Consider the following 23,159-nt stretch of genomic DNA (forward strand, 5'->3'; position numbering starts at 1 on the left):
GCAAGAGGTCAGGTGTTTACTTCATAATAACACGTTATCTCCATTCGCCCGAGAGTGGTTGTGTGATGATAATACTGTAGAATGTTTTTGTGTTCCTTTTATTGGCTGATTTCTCTCTTTATCAGCTCCATAATCATTCCCTACACACAGACATCATTACCGAGATGGATTTTCTACGTGAGAGTTAGGTTAGAGAGAGAAAGGGAAGAGAGGAGATAGAAAGAGAAAGAGGAAGTCTCTTCTCCATCTTTTCATTAATCACAAATCAGTATATTTCTCTCCAGAGACCAGACCACTCAGTGGGAAGGAGAATAGGCTCTTTCTCCCCTCATTTTATCTCCCTTCTGTTCAATACATTTCCCTCCGTTCTTCTTCTCGGCTTTTCTCCAGTCTCTAAATGCCAAACCAATAAACCGAGAACCAAAATCCCCTTCCTCCCTCTCTCCTTCTGAAACAGATTGCATGTTCAGTACACCGTTAACCCAGACAAATGGTCTTTTCTTGAAATATTTAAGTAGTCCAAATACGAGAATTGAATTTGTTTGAGTGAAATTTATTTGAATGCTAATAAATTGGAAGTAACAATTCACTAAAAATGTCAAATGATTTATACTTTTCGCCCAACTATTCAGCTCATCGTTTTTTAGTTGAGTTAATTAGTCAATTAGAAGCTTCCAAAGGGCTGCAGAGCTGCTAAAAGGTTTGGTCCAGGCTAAGAATTGATGCACTTAAAAGGTGCAATGTGTAATACTGGTCTCCAAACAAACAGGGGGACAGCACTTTACCTCTACTACCGGGTCTATCCAATCGAAATGTACAGTCATCAGTTCTTTATAGTCAACTACTAAAGGCCCTGTCACACATATCCGTATGACAGAAACGTATGCCGGCGCATACGAACATTTGTCAGAGTCCAAATACGTCCAACTTCTCATCGGATCGGAAACGTGATCATATACAGATACACATGTCTAACCTATTGATAGCGCTTCACCTACTTATACAAAATGTATCAGACGAATGCCCAACGAATGGATAACGTATACAAAAATATGGTGTATACAAAATATCGGCAACGTGCTGGTGTACGTTGATATAAGGTAAGGTATAAGTAGTATTCGTTAAGAGCTCGCTGTGTTACGCTGGGGTGCGTTGTTGAACGCTGATGTTTTGAGCATGTTCAAAATTACCGAACGTACCCGACGTGTGCTTCATAAGATATGCAGACATTACGTGATGTTAGACATACGTGAATACGGAATACGTACGTGAATACTTACCTATGTAAATATAGTACGTGAATACCTACGTGACTACGTTAGAGGAACGTTAGATATAGGCTACATCGGCTGACTGTGAACCCTACAGCTAATATATTGATAACGAGTGGATAACCTATTGCTACCCTATGTTAAGATGATGCCTGACGACGGAGTAACTTATTAAACGTGTTTCTACAGTACAGCTAGCGTTCAGCTTGTTAGCCGTTCTCCATCATCAGCATGACGTGAACCAGATGGCACTTTTCCAGCTCCGTTGTCCAGACGCTCTGATACGTTTTAAATAAGTAAGTGATACGCTATCAATGTTTGACATACGTATAATAATTTGTTATGTATACGTTATGTATACGTCAGCTACAACACCGCTGTGGAAAAGTTGGACGTATTTTGACAAATCTTGAGCTACTTTTCATATACGCCGGCATGTTTTTGCCATACGGAACTGTGTATGTCTGGCGTGTTGGGCATATCGTCTGCGTCCTTCAAACGATCACAACATACCCTTCATTTATATCAACCTATTGCCGATATTTCGTATGCACCGGCATAAGTTTCTGTCATACGGATATGTGTGACAGGGCCTTAACCAACAGCAGGGCAACAATATACGCAATTTGACAAAACAGATGAAACTCTAATAGCCGGTCAAAAATAAAACTGTTATTTTCTTGTGATGTCGGCCTATAGTTTACAATTGGCTATCTTTGTGTTTACTGCTCCACTTACACGGGGGCTGTGCGGTCCGTGTACGTTTTGGTAGTTTGTAAATATAACTATCAAAATGTACACGGAGCATGGATGCATTACTGACAAGCCCTCAGGGCATCTCTGCTTCTTCATCCTCTCATGTTGGACTGACGGCAGACTGGACGCTACAGTGACTCACTATCCCCTCGAGGAGCCAGTGGTATTACATTATTATAACACTGAAGCTTCTTCACATTCTGTTGACGATGTTAGTTCATTTGTTTTTTATGTTTTAAACTTAAATACTGGCCATATCTTACACATTGCTCCTTTAAGTGTGTTAAACTCAAAGATGCTGGTGAAAACAATGATCATTAATAATAGTACATGCTGAGATTGTAATGCAATTAAGCTCAATATGTTTGAATCAATATTTACTTAAATTATTCAAGTAGAAGCAAAAACCTGAGCTTACAGTGCATTTTTAATAAAAAACTCACAGCTTAGGTGGTCACATCTGAGTGAGCAGAACACGTACACAACAATCGACGTTTCATGTAGTGTATATGCTGTCTTTCATATTTCCACAGTTGGTGTAACCTACCGCTGCACGCCTCAGCAGCCTCTCTGACTATTAGTGGGATCTCACAGGGCTGAATAAGCAGTGGGATTGTTCAAGTTAAATAACAACATGGTGAGCCTCTCAGAAATATGAGTTAAGACCAGGCAGTAAAAAACCCCAGAAAAGGAGCAGGGGAAGGCCGTCATTCTGACAAGACACTGAAAGGAAATGCAGCGGTATACACAAACGAAGGAAGAAATACTTTTGAGGGTAAACGAGTAAACCAAACGATTTCACTACGGCTCTGACTCCCTTCACTTTGCATCTTTTCTAAACCAGGGAATGGTCAGTGCTCCACATACCCGCCGGTGTACATGTGTCCTTTCATGAGCACATATAAATATGACCTTGATGTGCAACATAAACTGCATTCTATCATGTTCAACAGTGCGATATACATGTGCATGAAAGAAGACAATGACTGAGTGGTATTCCACTGGTAGCAGCAGTGAAACCTTAATCTCATCTTCAATGTTTATCCCCGCATCTCCATACCCTTCGAAACCGATGCACGCTGATGCAGCATCAACTGTGGCCTGCGAGCTACTGGTGCCAGGAACGAAGACATCGTGCACACGCAAACGCCCCAATAATGTTTTCATTGTTCTTTAAGGATTACTGTGGCAAAAACGCCAAAACATTTCACCTAAATGTTCACGTACCGCTCTCTATTCGGTTTTTTTTTGGTTGACATGTAAAAAGAATGCAAAATAATAAGCATTCTGGGTAAGTGCAAGTGAGTGTGATGTGTGTGTTGATTTTTTTGGTGTGCCACCTTGAGTCCCAGTTGAAGAGAGGCAGCGAGGGCAGGGAGGAGAGAGGATAATGATCCTGCTGATAATGGAGGAGTGGAATCTTGTAAATGAGGCTGCATATGCACAGTGCTGCAGGCTGTTCCTTTATGCCCAGTGTCTCTCACACACACACACACACACACACGCGCACACATCTCACAGCTCTTGAGGTCTACAGTATGTTCAAAATCTTGTCACATACAAATGAAGGGAAAAACACTTTTCCTTACCTCTCTATGTGCCTCTGTATGTATGTGTGCATTCATTCATGTGTGCATGAGCAGTATTAATAAAACATTGTCACCACTAGCGCCGCTTATAGAAGGCAGTGCTTGTTTCACAGGAGCAAGAAGCAGTTTTTATTATCATCTCTATTCTGGTGAGATTTTTAGACACATGGCTACAGCAGAGCTTTTGTGTTTTGGGGTCATTTACCTCCTGATGTGATGAATATCATAAGATATCTACTGTTAGGGGATAAATAGCTTTTACATACAAAATGATTGATGACAAATTAAAACAAACTAAATGGTATTCAGTAGGTTACATACATACCTACATTTTTGTTACAGTTGCAAAAGTATGCCAAATCGATATTTTTATCATGCCCAATCATCCTTTCTACTATTTTTATTCAAATGTATTCATAAATGTTTTAGCAACTTAACTTTTTATGCTAACAGAGAAAAACAAGTGCATTAGTGATACACACTTTTACAAATTAACTGATTAAACTCCCACTATAAGTAAAGAAAATACACTTTAATGAGACTTACCCACAACATGATTTTATATTTCTTACATTGAAAAGAAGTTTTACTTTACTGCCTGAATGTGGAGAGACCTAAAGTTTAGTTCATGCTCTCATCAGTGAATCATGTCTCGTATTCATCATCTGAACGACACACTTATAGTTCAGAAATCTTACATGGATGTCTTCGGAGTAAAGATCGACACTTTGCAGCATGCGGCTAATCTGTCCTTGATTACCGAGCAAAGCCCCAATCAATAGATTCCAGAGCTGATATGATTCTTAATTGTAACACTCAGCTGCTCTTCATACCACTGTCCCCAATCAGACATTAATGATCAATTATGTCTATGTTGCTGGGGAAGTAGAGATCAATGAGATAATGTGGTGGTGGTTTGTGGGATTGGAGAAAACAGAAAGGCCTTTTGGTATCGAAAAAAGGGAGAGAGAGAGAGAGAGAGAGAGAGAGAGAGAGAGAGAGAGAGAGAGAGAGAGAATAAAAACAAAAACAAAAGATAGAAAGAAGAAGCACAGAAACAACCTGTATTTTGCTGCCTTCATGCTATATACAGTATAGTGAAACTTAACAAAAAAAAATGTATAGCACATGTTGTAAGTGTTGGAGCATCAGTACAGTCCCTGGAGTGCAATGCTTGGAGTATTATCCTTCTTATGACCCCAGAGGGCTTTGATCCGGCATTGTTTACAGATGTCATTAGCTAATCATCTACTGCCTTTATTCCTGCATACTTTGAGAACACAAATGTACTTGCATATCAAAAAAAGAAAAGACAAAAGGAAGGAGAAAATGTATATATACAGAAGAAGGCTGGCTGGAAAAACCCAGCAGCTTGTTCACAAGTCTGACGTAATCATGAAACACTTTAATATTTAATTCAAGTGTCGTGAAATTAAAAGGCTCAAGGAGAAGAGGCAGAGGATGAAAGATAGAGAGAGAGAGAGAGAGAGAGAGAGAGAGAGCGAGAGAGAGAGAGAGAGAGAGAGAGAGAGAGAGAGAGAGAGAGAGAGAGAGAGAGAGAGAGAGAGAGAGAGAGAGAGAGAGAGAGAGAGAGGGAGGGGGGGGTTCTAGATAAGCCACGGAAATACAAAATAGTAGCTCACCTCTCTTGTTTAATCACAAAGTTGTTGATAATGGGTTATTATCTTTGAAAAGAGAGGCCCTTGAAACAATTATGAGAGGGAAAAAGAAGTGGGTGTTTGCTGCCTGAGTGTCCTCCACACAACAACATCAAGAGTCCCTGCAGTACTGATCATTTCGACCAGATTTTCTGAATCTTTATCCTATTTAATTTATATTGATACTGTATTGAAGTCCAGTACATACGGGGAGGAATACCCTTCAGAGCAGAGCTTGGATGCTTTTTGACCCAGGGTTTTATGAGACCTGGACTACTCCCTGCTTCTATTTTGCTGGCGTGTCTCAACAAAGCAGAACAGTGACCCCCTGTGGATTCTACTAGAACATGTAACATGACTTCACTCTGAGGGAAGGGCTGCTAGCATTTGTAAACAACTGTCATACACACATCTACATAAGTCTAGTGCAGATTCCAATGCAAAATAATAAAGTTCTTCAAGCGGCTTTTCAGGGCTCTTCATGTATGAAAGAACATGCTCCGAGGGTTGACTAATTAAGAGTCAGTGTGCATTTAGTTCCACCATCACACACACACACACACACACACACACACACACACACACACACACACACACACACACACACACACACACACACACACACACACACACACACACACACACACACACACACACACGTCCAGCATGTAATATGACGTAATGTATATTACACACCTCAGAGAGTGTATGACATGACATGTCCTAGGTGTGAAAGGGCCCATGTTTGACTTGACATGCCGTTGGCAGGTGATTAGTAGAGAGTCAGACCCCGCTGCCCCCCCATCAGACATTATTGCACTGAAGGCTCCATCTCCATAATACATAATTATAAGAGTCATCTGAATGTCCTTCACATGTCTGCAGGCATTTATAGAGAAACCCAGAGCTGGAGTGCATTGACAGAAAAGGCTTTTATTGTTTTTAGTTTTTGGTTGCAGTCACAAGCGGATGCAAATTCTGTATCTTCTAGATCTAGAGCCAGGCTCCCTCCACATGGTGAGAGGTCACTAATGATTCTGTCAATCAGGACCTTGGCTGGTGTGTCACAGCAAGTCGTCCTACATCCTGCCAGGGCTGTCACTCCGCCCGGCTCACCTCAGACACAGTGGAGATCCAGCACACCCACACCTGCACAGCTACAATACGGTACATTTTATCTAGGTGAGGGATTATGACAAGAGGGATTATGTCAATTAAATCTGCAGCTTCACTCTCGAGGAATACAAAAAGAGTTTAACTCCACGTGTAGACTGCCTCTTCAATCAATTTGCACCTAATGAATGAAGAAAAATGATTAAACATGTGAATCGCATCCATGAGGCTCCAATAAACCTAAACTAATTCAAGGGAATCCTTAATCGCCTGACCTAGGCTTTTTTGCATTGTCCTTGGTATTACAGTAACAGGATTGTAAAAGCATTGGCTGCAGTTACACCCAGCCTCCAGTGACCAAGGGACTAGTGGGGGTTAGCATTAATTTCCAAAGCCTTATGTTGCATTTGCATAATTACCATAAATCATCACAGGGATGTTCTGGTCCACTGTAAAGAGAAGTAGGGAGAGGCTATTGGCAAATGCCATTTCTTGGAAGGGTTGACTGTGTGCAGTAGACCTCTGGCTTAATAGCTGAAATTGTAATGATTAAGAATAATGGTGTGGTTCTTGAAACAATGTTAAATACACAGCAAGGCATGTCCTTGTGTCCAACTGAAGGTTTATACAGAATCTATGCTCTACGTTATCTGCAGCATCAAAGGACCGCTTATTGTTCACTAACTAAGTGATTGCTGCATTATATATATTTTAATAATATATGTCACGTCTTGTATGCTGATTAACCTGATGTAATGATCTGTATGCTGCTACTGATTTATTTAGATTATTCAGTATAGCATGGTCTGCATGGTCTCCTTTTTCCTTTTCCAAAACAAGGACGAAGGGTCGTACGCTGTACAGATTTGGGATTTGGGGGGGATTTTATTATAATTGACTTGATTAGACTTGACTTTGTGTCAGCAGAGTAGATGCTTGCTGTACTTTGTTTCAATATATATTGTGATTTTACTTAAAAATAAACACAAACATATTGAATAAAAACTATAAAGAAACAAAAAGTGGCATTAAAGCACTTTCCTCTCCAGTTGAAGACTGGTGAGCTGCCTTTGTCCACCTCTCAGTAAATGTTACACCATGAGGTTAATGTACAGTAAATACAACAGGCTGGGAGCATGGTGAGCCTGCAGGGGAGTCATTCATACAATAACAATGCTGAGGCCTGAGTGTAATAACCCTTCGATTGGGGTGATACAATAAGTGACCTTTCCTGCTTTCTCCAATCTATAGTAATGAAAGGTTGGCTTGTACAGTGAATAGAAAAAGGCTGTGAGAAATAATATCCCGAGAGCTCAGTGACAGGGCAAAAATCTGGACCCTGTATTGGATTAGATGGGTGAAAAGGAATGTGAGGGGTTAAATGCTTTGACACAGGGTGCAGTCTGTGCAGGCTGCTCAGTAAACCGCTGAATGCTTTGTGTAATGATGAATTTGAGTCAGCTATAGAAAAGTTAGTGGCTTGTTTCAGGACAGCTGACCTAGAAGTCAATCTGCAGACCTGAATAGGGACTGAAACATTGCTGAATGTCTCCTATCTCTACTTTATGAATCTGCACTGTACACAAAGACATACAGTAACTCCACGGAAATTCCCCAAACTTTGCATAACCTCTTTTTATCTCCCCTGCCAGCCTCCCATCGTTGTTGCTGCAGCTGCATGGCCTGATAAAGCCAAGAGAACAGTAGGTGGGTTTGCAAGTGATAAAGAGACAGAAACTGAAACAGAGAGTGAGAGCCGGAACGAGAAAAGATGCGTAGAGGCTCTGAGGGCAGCGTAAAGAAAGAGATGAGAAAAGGAGAAAGACATTAAATATGAAAGGCAGAGGCAAAAATAAACTATGACATGACAGAAAAGAGAAGGAGGAGGGGAACATTAAGGGAGCATTGATGGAGAGGGCAGAGAAGGAGAAGCATGAGAGCTGGCAGACCAGTCTCACTGCACCTTAGCAGGCCAGATGGACTAACCTGCCCCTGTGTGCCCTTCAGCAGCCAACACTAACGCGCACACACACATATATATATATATATATATATATATATATATATATATATATATATATATATATATATATATATATATATATATATATATATATATATATATATATATATATATATATATATATATATACATATATATATATATATATATACATATATATATATATATATACATATATATATATATATATATATATATATATATATATATATATATATATATATATATATATATATATATATATATATATATATATATATATATATATATATATATATGCATGAAAGTCAACAAAGTAAATACATATTTTGTAGCTTCATCATGTCCTTGTTAATCTGACATACAATTGATTTGTACCCAGTTTTATGCACTAAGGTTGGATATTTGTAGAATTATGATTCCTGAAGAAAACTCAAAAACAAGCAAAAATAATAATAATTGTGTCCTGATCCCTTTTCAGTGTATTCAAATACATCGCATGACTACAGTTATATTACTTTCTCAATCTTGAAGTTGTTGCTTTCCCAAAAATGTCAACATGTGTGTCTGCTGCTACAACTGGTCCAGTCACTCCCCAGGAACAGTGGGAAAAAAAGAAAACACTATGATACAGGATCTCCCTCTAGTGTCAAAACGTGGCTACTACATCATAGATCCCAGTTCAGCACCAGGGCAATGGACAGCTCTCGTACCCAAGATGCAGGCCATCAATGAGCTAAGACACGAGAGAGGAAACTGGACTTTACTCTGAAATTGAGTGTTAAAATATCTCAACGTTTTAACAATTAAAAAACTAAATATATTGTATAGGTTCAGCTCTTCCCTAGATGTTTGTTTGTGTCTTTTAGTGGAAATCCTGCAAGAAAAACATTCAGCCGGTCCCCAAACACTATTGATTGATGTCTGGTTATAAAAATACATCTATCATCTAGACAGTCTGAAATTAAAGCTGTTGTGGTCTGTGTGTCCACGCGCCTGTGTCTGTGCTCACTCTCTCTTGTGTGTGTGTGCATGTGTGTGTGTACTTGTAGGTGGTGGGTGGGGAGGTTGTGTGTTGATGGGGTGCTGTATTATGAAACAATACAATGTAGACAGCTGATTCATATCTGGACATAAAAGCCATAGTTTTGTTAGGTTCCTCTTTAATGAAACCTATAATTTCTGCCTCCCTCAGTGTTGTTGCCATGGAGCAGAGGGATCGATCATAAAGAGAGATATCCCGAGCTGCTCTATTTTTGCAGGATTGTCATGGCAATGAGTGAGCCGAGTTACAACATGAAAGATCATTTACACAGTAAAGAGTCGCACGTCAACAAAATTTCAGTCATACACTTCTGAAAAACATTACCGTCATCCCTCTTGAAGACACATGAGGATGACACACGCACACACACACACACACACACACACACACACACACACACACACACACACACACACACACACACACACACACACACACACACACACACACACACACACACACACACACACACACACACACACATGCACACACACACACACTGAGGCATGGTTTTGTCAAAGACTGATGTTATAGGCACAAAGGTTACAAATTCAATCACTTAGGAAAGGAGACACAGTGATGTGGCAGCCATCTCTTGTGTGTGTGTGTGTGTGTGTGTGTGTGTGTGTGTGTGCGTGTTTGTGTTTGTGTTTGTGTTTGTGTGTAGGTGTGCGTGCATGCATGGATGTATAGACCCTGCCCGGTGTGGATTGAGAATGTATTGCTGGGTCGACAAAAATGGTACCGTTAGAAATTCAAACAGGGTGGAGCTGTCACATCCGACAAACGCTTTACTTTACTAAAAAAGGACAATCAAATGAAGAAAGAGAAACGGGCCACAGAGAGAAAGTGTATCAAGAGAGACAGAGTTAAGGTAATAAAGCAGATATCATGTGGACTCGATCATTCAGGTAAAGAATTAAATAAAATCATGAACTCGTAAGAGAGAAGAAGCTGAGCCTCCGTTTCCCACAGAGGAGTGCGGATGTACAGTGTCAGCACATTCAACCAGTGAACCAACATCTGTTTATCATCTTACTTTCCTCTCTACCGCTCTCCTCTATCCCCCTTAACCTTAGTCTGAGAGAGAGACACACACAGTTTTTGTTCTCTTTTTTTTAGAACCCCATTATCACTTGATGCTTTGGTGTAAGTGTCCATGTTACATACATACATGGACAAAAAGGCCTCTTGAAATGAGTTAAATTGAGAGTGAGTGAGGGAGAGCTGCAAACCAGCGTAAACAGCTTTCTATGCGTCTCCCCCTGCTAATGTTGAAAGATTATTGTGAATACTCTGATAAATAAATACAAGTAAATACATAATGCTTGTTTGTAAATTACAGTTTGTTTAGTTTTTAGGATTTTTGACATGTTTAGTGACTTTTGCTCCCCCCCTGACCCACCGGAACAACACCCTCTCTGTGGTCCGAGACCTCCTTATTTACAATATCAAACACACACTCACTTTGTCTGGAGATCTAAATCTCTGAGATAAGCATTTCCTGGCCTTCCCAAAAGATCTCAACACAACCACTGTTTACTATGTGTGTGTGGTATGTGTGTGTATAGACTTGCCTACCGAATTTGTCCACAACCTTCTTGAACTGAATACTGACCAGTCGGTTGCTCACATCACGTGCTACTGTAAAGTTGCCGTCTCTGAAAAGATCACACATCGCTCGCCACTCTGAATTCTCTTCACTCACAACCCATCTGACCCCCTTTTATCCACAAGAATCCAAATCAAACAGTCTTCTTCTGTGTAAAAGCTTTTCTCTGTAGCGATTGTGTGGACAAGTACCACCTAAGTGTGCTCATACACAGAACTCTCCCAGCTGTCTCTGAGATTTAACCTGCCTGTTGACTTCAGGCTCAGAGATTAGTAGAGAAGTGTGCACACACTTGCTATTCAGCTAGAAGGCGGCAGACCACGTCAGTATAGAATCATAATGACCAGAACAGACGCAGTAGAGAAAATCCTGGGGATTTACTGTGTGCTGTTTAAATGAAGGGAAGATGTGCTGAATGAGAATAGCTGTTCCACTGATTTTAATTCTCAGCGTGTTGTTGCTGTGAGAGAAAGTGTGTGTATGTCAGACCAAATCCTTGTATATTTACTCTCTGCTCCCAGAGAAGAGGCTGCTTGTGAGTCTGAATACTGAAAGATTTAGCTGAGAGATATTGCCCCCTTCTGGGCATGATTGGGACTATACGCCTCATCTTCTCCACACAATACTCCTAACGGTAACATCGTATATGTCACATACTTATGACACAAGTCTGTGCCGAGAAAGCCTTAACGAGTCAAAAATGACAGCGACAGCCAAATATTCCCATTAGCAATACGTTCTATTTAACCGTCCGAGCAAATTCGACACATATCCTTAAACACAATGCCTCCTGACACACTGTCAGTCACAGCGTTTGTCTGAATGCATTCATTTGTTTGGCATAGGCATGACTTACTGGGGTGCTGCCATCTGACAGGGTCGTCATACTGATTGACAGGCTCATCTTGTCAGAGGAGGAAATGGAGGGTGGGGAGGGGCTCCTCTTCTCCACTTCCTGTCTCTGGAGGAAGTCACGCCAGGCCCGCTGGATACTACGTGCAGTGATGAAGAGACAACATTGGAAACACAAACACAGGCATGGATAGACACTCAAGCTTTAAGATTCAATGAATTTCTGAACTGCTAAAATGTTAACATTAAAAGTAGGTCAGTTCACTAGAGAATCAGTCAATCCACGAGGGGAATTGTCTTTAAAATGCAGAGCATTCTCAGAATCAGCCTTAAAGTTCAAGCATTATACTTCCTGACTAATCCCAATTGCAACCGATTCCAACTCTAAAACCACCTGGACGAGCAGGATGCATTTTTTTTCCGTTTCATTTAAATCACTTTTAAAAAAGGCAAATCTGCACAAGAGTGGAGAAAAGACACCATGAGTCATGTTTTTTAATTTTTCTTATCCTGTTAATCAATAAACAGCTAAATATCTCGAGATATCTCAGATTGGGAATTCCTGATTTAGGTAAGGTCAGAAATATGCAATTCAAGTATCCAGTAAGTTTTCTATTTTATTAAATATACTGTATGGAATGAAAATGACATTAAAGTCGCTGCTTTTTATCTGTAGATAAAAGATATACTCACATCAACACCTTGGTCTCAATGGGTGGCATGTTGATATTGACGTTGTTGTCTAGGTCCATGGTCAGATGATTACTGAGAAGGGGAAGGGGTGTAGGGGACATTCAGAGGACACACACAAATCCAATCTCATTCTGGGTTATCAGTAATTAAACAGCGATGGCATTGTCCCATCCGCAGGGAAAATGTCCTTTTACAGCAGCACAAGAGCAGGCTGCTCATTCTATCTCTGTGTTGTGTTTGTTGTGTGTGGTGTGGTGTGGTGTGTGTGTGTGTGTGTGTGTGTGTGTGTAAACCCACCTCTGCAGCTGGAAAGCTCCATCATTAACATGCTTGAAGCCACTCTGCAGACTCTTCAGCTGCTCCTGTGTGAGATAGAGACAGAAGGAGGGACAAAAAGACAAAAAATAAGTAGACAGTTGACATCTCAGATATGTGGCTTTGGTGCATACACAGGGAGTAAGAGGAGATCCCTACACTGTATGCGTGTGTGCAGAAGTGATTAAATGTTTGGCAGATGTGTGATCATTGTGCTGAGCTCAGGGACCCCTGCAGCAAGTGGTTTGGCAGCATTTTGGCTCAGCTAGATGTTTTCTTGTGAAGTTAGTGAAGTGAGCTCTGGAAAAACTCGGCCAAATTGCCGATACAGCATTTTTCAAGGCATTTGGCCCAGAAGCACAACGAGGAAAGTCAAACATAGAGAGACAGGCAGGGCAGAGAAGATACGGCAGGACATAATTCATGAACCGTGGCACAGCTGTTGCACAGATGTGACAGACGATGGAGATTAGAGCGATGAAACTTTACACTTTCACTTAAATGACTTTTAGCTCCGTTCCTCGCCTGCTGCTGTCCTCCCCTCGGCTCCATCCTCAAGCTTTAATAGTGCTGTGTAATGAGGACAGGTCTGCCTCTACATAATTGAGACGACTAATTCAATTACAAGGGAGCAACAAAGTTTAAGTGGAGCAGTTCTTCCTGATGAGCCAAGAGGGCCACATCAGGGCACTGGGCAGCAACCAGCTACAGCACGGTGTGTATGTGTGTGTGTGTGTGTTTACAGTGAAACCTGCTAAATCCTCTATTTTTTTTAAACATTTTGCTGGGTTTCTCTATCACTGCATAATGAAGTATGCATGAAATAATATACTGCATCTATTAAATGGCAGATTGGCCTATTAAGAGACTCACACTAAAAAATATATTACATCTATTAGGAGCACTACCCCACAAAGAAAAATGGTTGCACTGCAGTGGTTACTTTCGTTCTTAGGTGTTTAATATTCATTATATAGCGATATATATATATGTTTCCCACTTTATAGCTACGAAAGGGTCTCAGAAAAAGTACCCTTTTGAAGTGTAAATGAGCCCATATACCGTGTGCGTATGCAACTGAATCACTGTCTGACTGGATTTTCAGCTAAATACAAAATCGCCATCGAAACGCACTCATTTTGAAATAAAAAGGTCGATCTTGTTTGGCTGTTTGCCCAATTTCACTGTGGCAAGCAGTGTTGTTTTTCTCATTACTCTCCATCCCTGTAGGAACAAGCAGCTCATTAGACAGAATCAAGGACTTTGACTAGTGATCAATGAACGCATCAAGGAGCTGTTTTTCATCTTTCTGTTTGTCTCTCCCTCTCAATTTCTCTCTGATGAAAAAAAGGGTGTGAAAGCGTTACTGTGGCTTGGATGTGAGTTCTGTACAACCCAAACCCCCAATTAACTTTCTTCTGCTTTAACATTCAATGTCACCTCAGCGTTTTCAAATCCACCCTAATGCTATGATAGACAGAAAGCTGTCTCTCTCTCTCTCCCATCCGGTCAGATAAACAGACTTTACTTTATTATTTTTTAAGTGCTATTTGGGAATTATAAGGGGGAGTGAAAGAGGAAACAGACAGAGGAATCAGTGATTGGCAATGATGGAGAGATGAGCCAAGTATAAACAAGGTGTGTGTGTGTGTGTGTGTGTGTGTGTGTGTGTGTGTGTGTGTGTGTGTGTGTGTGTGTGTGTATGTGTGTGTGTTAGGTTCTTGGTAATGGAGTTGTGTGGAGAATGAATGAGCCGATCATTTCAATTTCACTTTAGGGTTACTGATGGAACTGCTGGGCAAACTATTAGCTCACCTCAGAAACAAGCGTAGCACAGTAGCACACACACATACTATACAAGACGCAAACAAAAAGTATACACATTTGGATGGATAATCACATTTATGCACACATGACCTTACACTGGCCTTTTTATCTACCACTCAACTTAAAGTATTATTATTTTCCCACTTTGCTCCCTTAAAACTAATAAGTAAAAAGTAGTCAGTGCTATAAACTGACAATAATATAGACTGGGTTGCATATACAAAAACACATAGCAAATAGCAAAATTACAAATACATTACATTTTTTAGCAAAAACAACATGTTGATAATAGCAATACTGCTGCAGATAATGACATTACATAACATTACTGTGACACCACAGCTTCTCATACTTTAATTTCAAAGCCAGGAAGCTTCATCACCTGAATAATTATCTATTGACATTTGTGCTGTAATTATGTATCTTTTTAGGTAAATATCTTGGATTAAATTGATGAAAATGTTTGTAAAGATGGGAATATGTTTCCATAGAAATGCCAAATAATTTAGATTTGGGTCAGAGTATAAATGTCAGTAAATGTGCCTTTGTTCTGTTCGACTCGCGTGTTTTACAATATTTCACTTTAACTAAACATTAACTAAACACTCCGATGGATCACACCTTTAGCTTTGTGAATATACCATTTTTAATAATCTGCATCAGGTTGCCTTTAAGACTTTAACTTCATGAATAGCACTTTGAGGATGGCATCTTTGCTTTATCTAATCCATCCTTTACTTTGTATCAATGTTTCTATTATTGATTATGTCTGTGTGTATGTGTGTACTGTCTGTGTGTATGTGTGTACTATCTGTGTGTATGTGTGTACTGTCTGTGTGTATGTGTGTGTATGTGTGTACTGTCTGTGTGTATGTGTGTACTGTCTGTGTGTATGATGTGTGTACTGTCTGTGTGTATGATGTGTGTACTGTCTGTGTGTATGTGTGTACTGTCTGTGTGTATGTGTGTACTATCTGTGTGTATGTGTGTACTGTCTGTGTGTATGTGTGTACTGTCTGTGTGTATGTGTGTGTATGTGTGTACTGTCTGTGTGTATGTGTGTACTGTCTGTGTGTATGATGTGTGTAACTGTCTGTGTGTATGATGTGTGTACTGTCTGTGTGTATGTGTGTACTGTCTGTGTGTATGTGTGTACTGTCTGTGTGTATGTGTGTGTATGTGTGTACTGTCTGTGTATGTTGTGTACTGTCTGTGTGTATGTGTGTACTGTCTGTGTGTATATGTGTGTACTGTCTGTGTGTATGTGTGTACTGTCGGTGTGTATGTGTGTACTGTCTGTGTGTATGTGTGTGTACTGTCTGTGTGTATGTGTGTACTGTCTGTGTGTATGTGTGTACTGTCTGTGTGTATGATGTGTGTACTGTCTGTGTATATGATGTGTGTACTGTCTGTGTGTATGATGTGTACTGTCTGTGTGTATGTGTGTACTGTCTGTGTGTATGATGTGTGTATGTGTGTACTGTCTGTGTGTATGATGTGTGTACTATCTGTGTGTATGTGTGTACTGTCTGTGTGTATGTGTGTACTGTCTGTGTGTATGTGTGTACTATCTGTGTGTATGTGTGTACTGTCTGTGTGTATGTGTGTGTATGTGTGTACTGTCTGTGTGTATGTGTGTACTGTCTGTGTGTATGATGTGTGTACTGTCTGTGTGTATGATGTGTGTACTGTCTGTGTGTATGTGTGTACTGTCTGTGTGTATGTGTGTACTATCTGTGTGTATGTGTGTACTGTCTGTGTGTATGTGTGTACTGTCTGTGTGTATGTGTGTGTATGTGTGTACTGTCTGTGTGTATGTGTGTACTGTCTGTGTGTATGATGTGTGTACTGTCTGTGTGTATGATGTGTGTACTGTCTGTGTGTATGTGTGTACTGTCTGTGTGTATGTGTGTACTGTCTGTGTGTATGTGTGTGTATGTGTGTACTGTCTGTGTGTATGTGTGTACTGTCTGTGTGTATGATGTGTGTACTGTCTGTGTGTATGATGTGTGTACTGTCTGTGTGTATGTGTGTACTGTCTGTGTGTATGTGTGTACTGTCTGTGTGTACGTGTGTATGTATGTGTGTGTGTATGTATGTGTGTGTGTATGTGTGTACTGTCTGTGTATGTGTGTACTGTCTGTGTGTATGTGTGTACTGTCTGTGTGTATGTGTGTACTGTCTGTGTGTATGTGTGTACTGTCTGTGTGTATGATGTGTGTACTGTCTGTGTGTATGTGTGTACTGTCTGTGTGTATGTGTGTACTGTCTGTGTGTATGATGTGTGTACTGTCTGTGTGTATGATGTGTGTACTATCTGTGTGTATGCGTGTACTGTCTGTGTGTATGTGTGTACTGTCTGTGTGTATGATGTGTGTATGTGTGTACTGTCTGTGTGTATGATGTGTGTACTATCTGTGTGTATGTGTGTACTGTCTGTGTGTATGTGTGTACTGTCTGTGTGTATGATGTGTACTGTCTGTGTGTATGTGTGTACTGTCTGTGTATATGATGTGTGTACTGTCTGTGTGTATGTGTGTACTGTCTGTGTATATGATGTGTGTACTGTCTGTGTATATGAAATGTGTACTGTCTGTGTATATGAAATGTGTACTGTCTGTGTATATGATGTGTGTACTGTCTGTGTGTACTGTCTGTGTGTATGATGTGTACTGTCTGTGTGTATGTGTGTACTGTCTGTGTATATGATGTGTGTACTGTCTGTGTGTACTGTCTGTGTGTATGATGTGTACTGTCTGTGTGTATGTGTGTACTGTCTGTGTATATGATGTGTGTACTGTCTGTGTGTATGTGTGTGCAAAACAGAAATTCCAACACTGATTTCCAGAGCGCATTATTCACCACTTAAATAAAACCCTGACTTCAGCAAGATATTTACAACGATCTTAATACGTGCTATTGATTTCAAAATCTATGGCATTTTGCAATTATTGTGTACCAAACCAAATGCTGTATGTGTTTTGTCTAACAGCCTTTTCTTCTGATATCCACACCTGCATCCTTTAATCCCGGTATGAGGGGAAAACCCCATCCCGTATCTGGAGTAGGAATGCCAAAAAAGTACCGGAACATAAACCAGAGGTTTGCATGATTTAGTGGCAGAGTCAACAGAAAATCTATAGTCATTTTGGACTTTGGCAGTGCCAAGCAGGCTTGTATTGATTGGTGTGTGTATATGTGTGCGTGTACAAATATGTGTGTTGGTGGATTGATGGTGGACTCAGGCAGAGCAGAGAGAGAAGGAGGAAGGGAGGAAGAGAGAGAGATGCTGATGGAGAAGAGACCTTGAACCCGCAGTATACCATACAACAACAGAGGAAATAGAGCTACTGACAGCCAAATACAGACCACAAGTAAAACCATAGTGGCATCCATGCGAGGGGCGGGGACAAGAGCCATTTGGGTTCAATTATAGCCAAACATAAGCTACACCGTCTGCTCCAAAATTAGAATAAATTCGGTGCATGTTGGTAAACTTAAAACTGCAAATGTTCACACAATCTTAAATAATGACAGAATTGTGCCTTTTTTTTAACAAACTGATGATGACGTGTCATTTAACATTTCAAGGGAGTACATGCATTTGCACCCTTAATAGATATGTTTTATAGCTGCACATTGTACTATTAAGGACATGAAGTAGTGATTTGTAAAGATCATTTTTCAATGCCCACGACGACACTTTCAGAAAACTGTGTTTACGACTTAATATAAATACTACGGCTTGTTGATGTGCCAAGCAGGACAGGAGGGTTGAGTCAAGCTCAGCTCAGGGATATTTACAACAGGCAGGTGTTTAGGAAGGCCACATCCATCTTAGACTGTCCTGACTCTGTCTATGAGGATAAAACACCTCAAAGGTTCTCTGTGTATATGTTGTATAGCTGTTGATATGCTGAACATGGAATAACTCCTACACATTACCAGCTGCCTTTTATTCACACTTTACGCTGCCTCACTTCTGATATGATCTCTATACTGCATCTGGTTTTTATATTGCTTTTCCAGTGTCTTATGGTCTTGTTATATATCATTATATATATATATATATATATATATATATATATATATATATATATATATATATATATATATATATATAATATACAGTATATGTTTTAAAACCTGGCTGCACATCACTTTTTCCTTAATGGGACTATAAGTGATTTTCTTTTTTTAATCAGAGAACAGGTTTGTGGTCTTTTTCCTGCTGAATTCAGCACTTTGAGACGCAGGTGAACATTTGTTTTGTCTTTTGTGTTCGTAGAATGTTTAAAACAGTTTGGTGTAGATTTAAAAATGTGGTCACCTGCTTTACACAAGAACAATATATTTGGATCAGGATCCCTGTAGATGATGTTCATGTCACATACTGTACGAATGGTAAAAACTGATCTCATCTACATTAATGTCAAACAACTCATTTGGAGTATTCTAGCCATACAAGGTAGCAGCGTTTCTCACCGGATGATCAACTTGTGACACTCAACTAGCTTGTGAATGAAATACTCGTACAACAAACAAAAGAAAGCTGTGCTACTGTATGAGGGAGACACAACACAGGAAACAGGGCAGGGAGGGACTGAGTGATTGACACTGAGAGATACCTCAGCTGTAGGGGACAAAGGACAGGGGAAAGATGAAGATACAGCACTTTGCAGAGAGACGGAGAGTGATTCGGTTGAGACTCGGCGAGGGAGTTAAAGAGGAAGAGAATCTGAAAGCATGTTCTTCGTTGGCGGCGAAAAGAAAGGATACAGGTGAAAGAACAGGCCTGTGGGCTCCGAAGAAATTACACTGGACCAGCCATCCAGCCAGCCACAGAAACACAGAAAAGAGAGAAACGGCCTTCATCTCTCCTGTACATGGGGCGTAAATCTGTCCGCTGCACCTCCAACTGATCCAGACACACATACTAACACTCACACACATGATTTAAATAGCTCTCCCGCTCCTATAAATGCCCACTAACTCTTCAGGGGACAGAGTGACAGACAAAGAGAGAAGACAAATCCACACATCTAAAGAGCCTATAAAACACAAAGTCATAATCCATTTCCCTCGTTGCTGCACTATATTTTCAACTCTTTCGCTCTTTAAGGTCATCGTCTTCTCCTTCTCTCGCCACAACATAACAAACATGATATATTCTCATGCTTCTTTGTGTCTACTTCTTTGCTCTCATCTCTTCTTGTATTCCTCCCACAGCCTCTCAGTCTAAGTTGGTTTCCCTCTTCAATACTTGATGAGCTTCCTGGTGTGAAGTGCTGGCAACAGATTCTGGGTTGTCACTCTGTCGTCTTCCAGCACTGCAGAACATTGGACAGCTGTGTTTGTTTTCCAGATGAACTCAATTAACTCTGGTACACAGTCTCCAGAAAGCTGCACACATACACATAAACATTTATAGGCAACACAAACCAGATAATTCCAGTTCATTTACAGGATGGTTTGCAGACAAACCACATGCAACCATGTATAAAGGCATAAATCCAAATTACAAGGACAAAAAACAAAAAAACAAAAATCTAAATCGATACAGGGGGTATAAAATTACAAATATCTTGTGTAAAGGGTTACAAATCCGATAGACCGACGACAAACAAATTGGTTTAAAAACCTCTTTGCTACTACAAAATAAAGGTAAAACACATGTTTATCCTATGCAACCATGAACAATAATTGATATGCTTTTATTTAAGTATTATCAGCAACATGTACTTGTATTATCAAAAGTACTTTAAAGTTTTAAACAATCATGTTAGACTATTATTGCTGATGTATTCATGTGTAAGTGGTATTTTATTTTTGTAATTGGTAGTCGGAGCCAATTCCACCTATTTTACATACTGTTTGGTTGTATAGTCCATATAACAATGAATGTGAACATTGTTATTGTAAGAAACTACTGTAGCAACTGCAGCTGTTTATTGTAAAATGTAATGTAAAAAGTGCAAAATGTCCAGAATATAAATATAAATAATAGAATGCAAATAATAAAAGAATAACACATTCACATGTATACTATGGGACAGTCCTTGCATGTACTAAGTTACATTTCACCACCGCCTTTTTGTTCAGGGCCTAGACTTAACAACAATATCTCAAGCAAACAAAGACAATCAGCCAAATAAACATTATTTTGCCTCCCTACATGCATGGATTATTTATTGCTTTGTTGGGACAATGACCAGGAACTCCTGACCAATAGTATGGTATAGTAACCTTGAGGTTTCAAGTTATTCCAGTCACCTTTCAGCCAGAAAGCTATCATGACCTGGTCCTCCTATCATGGTAACCAAACATGTTTAAACACCATCATACCATCTGCCATACTACATAGACCCCCTCTCTCTCTCTCTCTCACTGACACTCACACACACACACACACACACGCACACGCACGCACGCACGCACGCACGCACACACACACACACGCTATCGAGAAGGTTTGGAGGCAGCTTATATCAGTCAAGCTTCCCTGGGGTCCTTTGGCCTAGCCAGCCAGCCGGCGCCATCTCTGCCATCGTACTCACATCCTCATCGCTCTCTTCTGCCACAGGGACACAGAACCTGTCAGTACACTGTGTGTTGTGTTGTTGTGTGTGTGTGTGTGTGTGTGTGGAAATTATAGCAAAAACTGAGGACAGGTGCTGTTATCTGTAGCCATTCCTAGCCAGACACTGTGTCTTCTGGCACCTGCATGCGCGTACGTTCGTGTGTGTGTGTGTGTGCGTGCGTTCGTGTGCGTGTTGCGTGTGTGTGTTGCCTGTGTCCATTGGGATTCAGTGTCCAGACACTGGCAATGTCGTCCCTGAGTGACCCTGCAATCAAAGCTGGCTGGCACTCTCTCTTGTTATTGTACTCCCTAATACACACACACACACACACACACACACACACACACACACACACACACACACACACACACACACACACACACACACACACACACACACACTCCTACTTTCTGCTCTGGGGGTTAGGCTAATGACTGACAGTGTCAGAGACAGAGAGGAGAAGAGCTGCATACTGAGGAAGAGGAAATGGAGCAGGGAGAAAACCTAAAGACATGGAGAAACTACAACGTTATAATCAAAATATTTCTAAATTACAAGGAAATGTAAGTTTCCTGTGCTTAACAAAAACATTATAGCTGAATGTATTTAGTGGAGACGGGCCAGTCTGTGGGCAATGCCAGCTGCAGGAGAGCAGAAGAGTTGCCAGGGGTAAACACATATACATGCATCCAGGTTGTCCAGGCAACAGAATGACCGTGTGTGTGTGGTGTCAGGCCGGAGCAGAAACTGGTCCACCATGAAGAAATATAATTTTGTGCAAACAGTGTTTTATTAACTCCATAAGGTTTCCTAATACAATTTGGAGTCATTTCGTAATCCACTTTTAATCGGGCAGTCTCATTGAGAGTAAGAACTATTTTCCAAGAGAGATTTTAAGAGACCTGATCAAGAAACACATTCACAGGAGCACAATCAGGAGAACAGTAACAACATACTACACAACAAGGAATTAAAAACAGTTACAAGACTCATAAAAAACCATCAGATAATAAAACTTTAACATCTCCCAGTGGAACGCACAACTCTAGTTTGACGTTTTCAATTCACGCCATTTAAACTGAAACCAGTTCTGCCAACTTTAGTGCGTACATGAGGGATATCTAAGGTTAAGTAATTACTGGATCGTGTACTATACTTAGTAGAGTTAAATAAGAGAAGAGATGTGAGTTTTGTAAGCTTTATCAGTAGAGCTGAATAAATCAATAACACGAGATGGCTTTTTCCTCTCCACTATAAGGAGGTCCATCCGACTGTTTGATACAGAGATCAATGATGGGTCCCGAAATGTGTCATTTGTGATAAAGCTTTTTATTTTATTTTAGAAAATGTCTGTCAATCATGCTTGTCAGTCTCAAGTCATAAACTGTGGGGGATGTGGAGCATCAGAGTAACGATCTTTAAAAATAAATAAAAAGTACATTCATGTAACATGAATTAATGTTGGTGATGCAGGTGCACAGACATAAAGCACAACAGGAGGGCAGAGCAGCCAACAGAACAAAACCACCACGAATAATAATATTAATAATAATAATAATAATAATAATAGACAAGATTGTATCCATATGTGTATTCATGCAACATCTAATGCAGTTAATTCATAATATAAAGCTATGTCTTTCCGCATATTGACATGATAATATCCCTTAGAAAGTCGGGCCCAAACTTTTCCATAGCACCAGATATTAAAGATCAGGAGATAACCCCATAAGAGGATCTTTTTTGATTGACACTGTGAAGGCATGCACGCCCTGAGGTAATGTACATTACCACTTCCTCCTCTCCTTTTTGCCTGCAGCATTTTCCCTGTGTAGTTAGCACTCC

General features: G+C 40.2%; 1 protein-coding gene across 2 annotated transcripts in view; it reads right to left on the reverse strand.

Annotated features, from left to right (window-relative positions):
* The window catches only part of schip1 (schwannomin interacting protein 1), a 197,548-nt gene that overhangs the window by 120,832 nt on the left and 53,557 nt on the right, over positions 1–23,159 (reverse strand). For both annotated transcript variants that reach the window (XM_029446941.1, XM_029446942.1), the window contains exons 6-8: positions 12,889–12,953; positions 12,592–12,663; positions 11,903–12,038 (exon numbers count right to left, since the gene is read on the reverse strand). In XM_029446941.1, the coding sequence (XP_029302801.1) occupies positions 11,903–12,038; positions 12,592–12,663; positions 12,889–12,953 (273 nt within the window). The remainder of the gene's footprint in view (positions 1–11,902; positions 12,039–12,591; positions 12,664–12,888; positions 12,954–23,159) is intronic.

Source organism: Cottoperca gobio, chromosome 13, assembly GCF_900634415.1.
Source record: "Cottoperca gobio chromosome 13, fCotGob3.1, whole genome shotgun sequence".
In the NCBI taxonomy this organism is placed as follows: domain Eukaryota; kingdom Metazoa; phylum Chordata; class Actinopteri; order Perciformes; family Bovichtidae; genus Cottoperca; species Cottoperca gobio.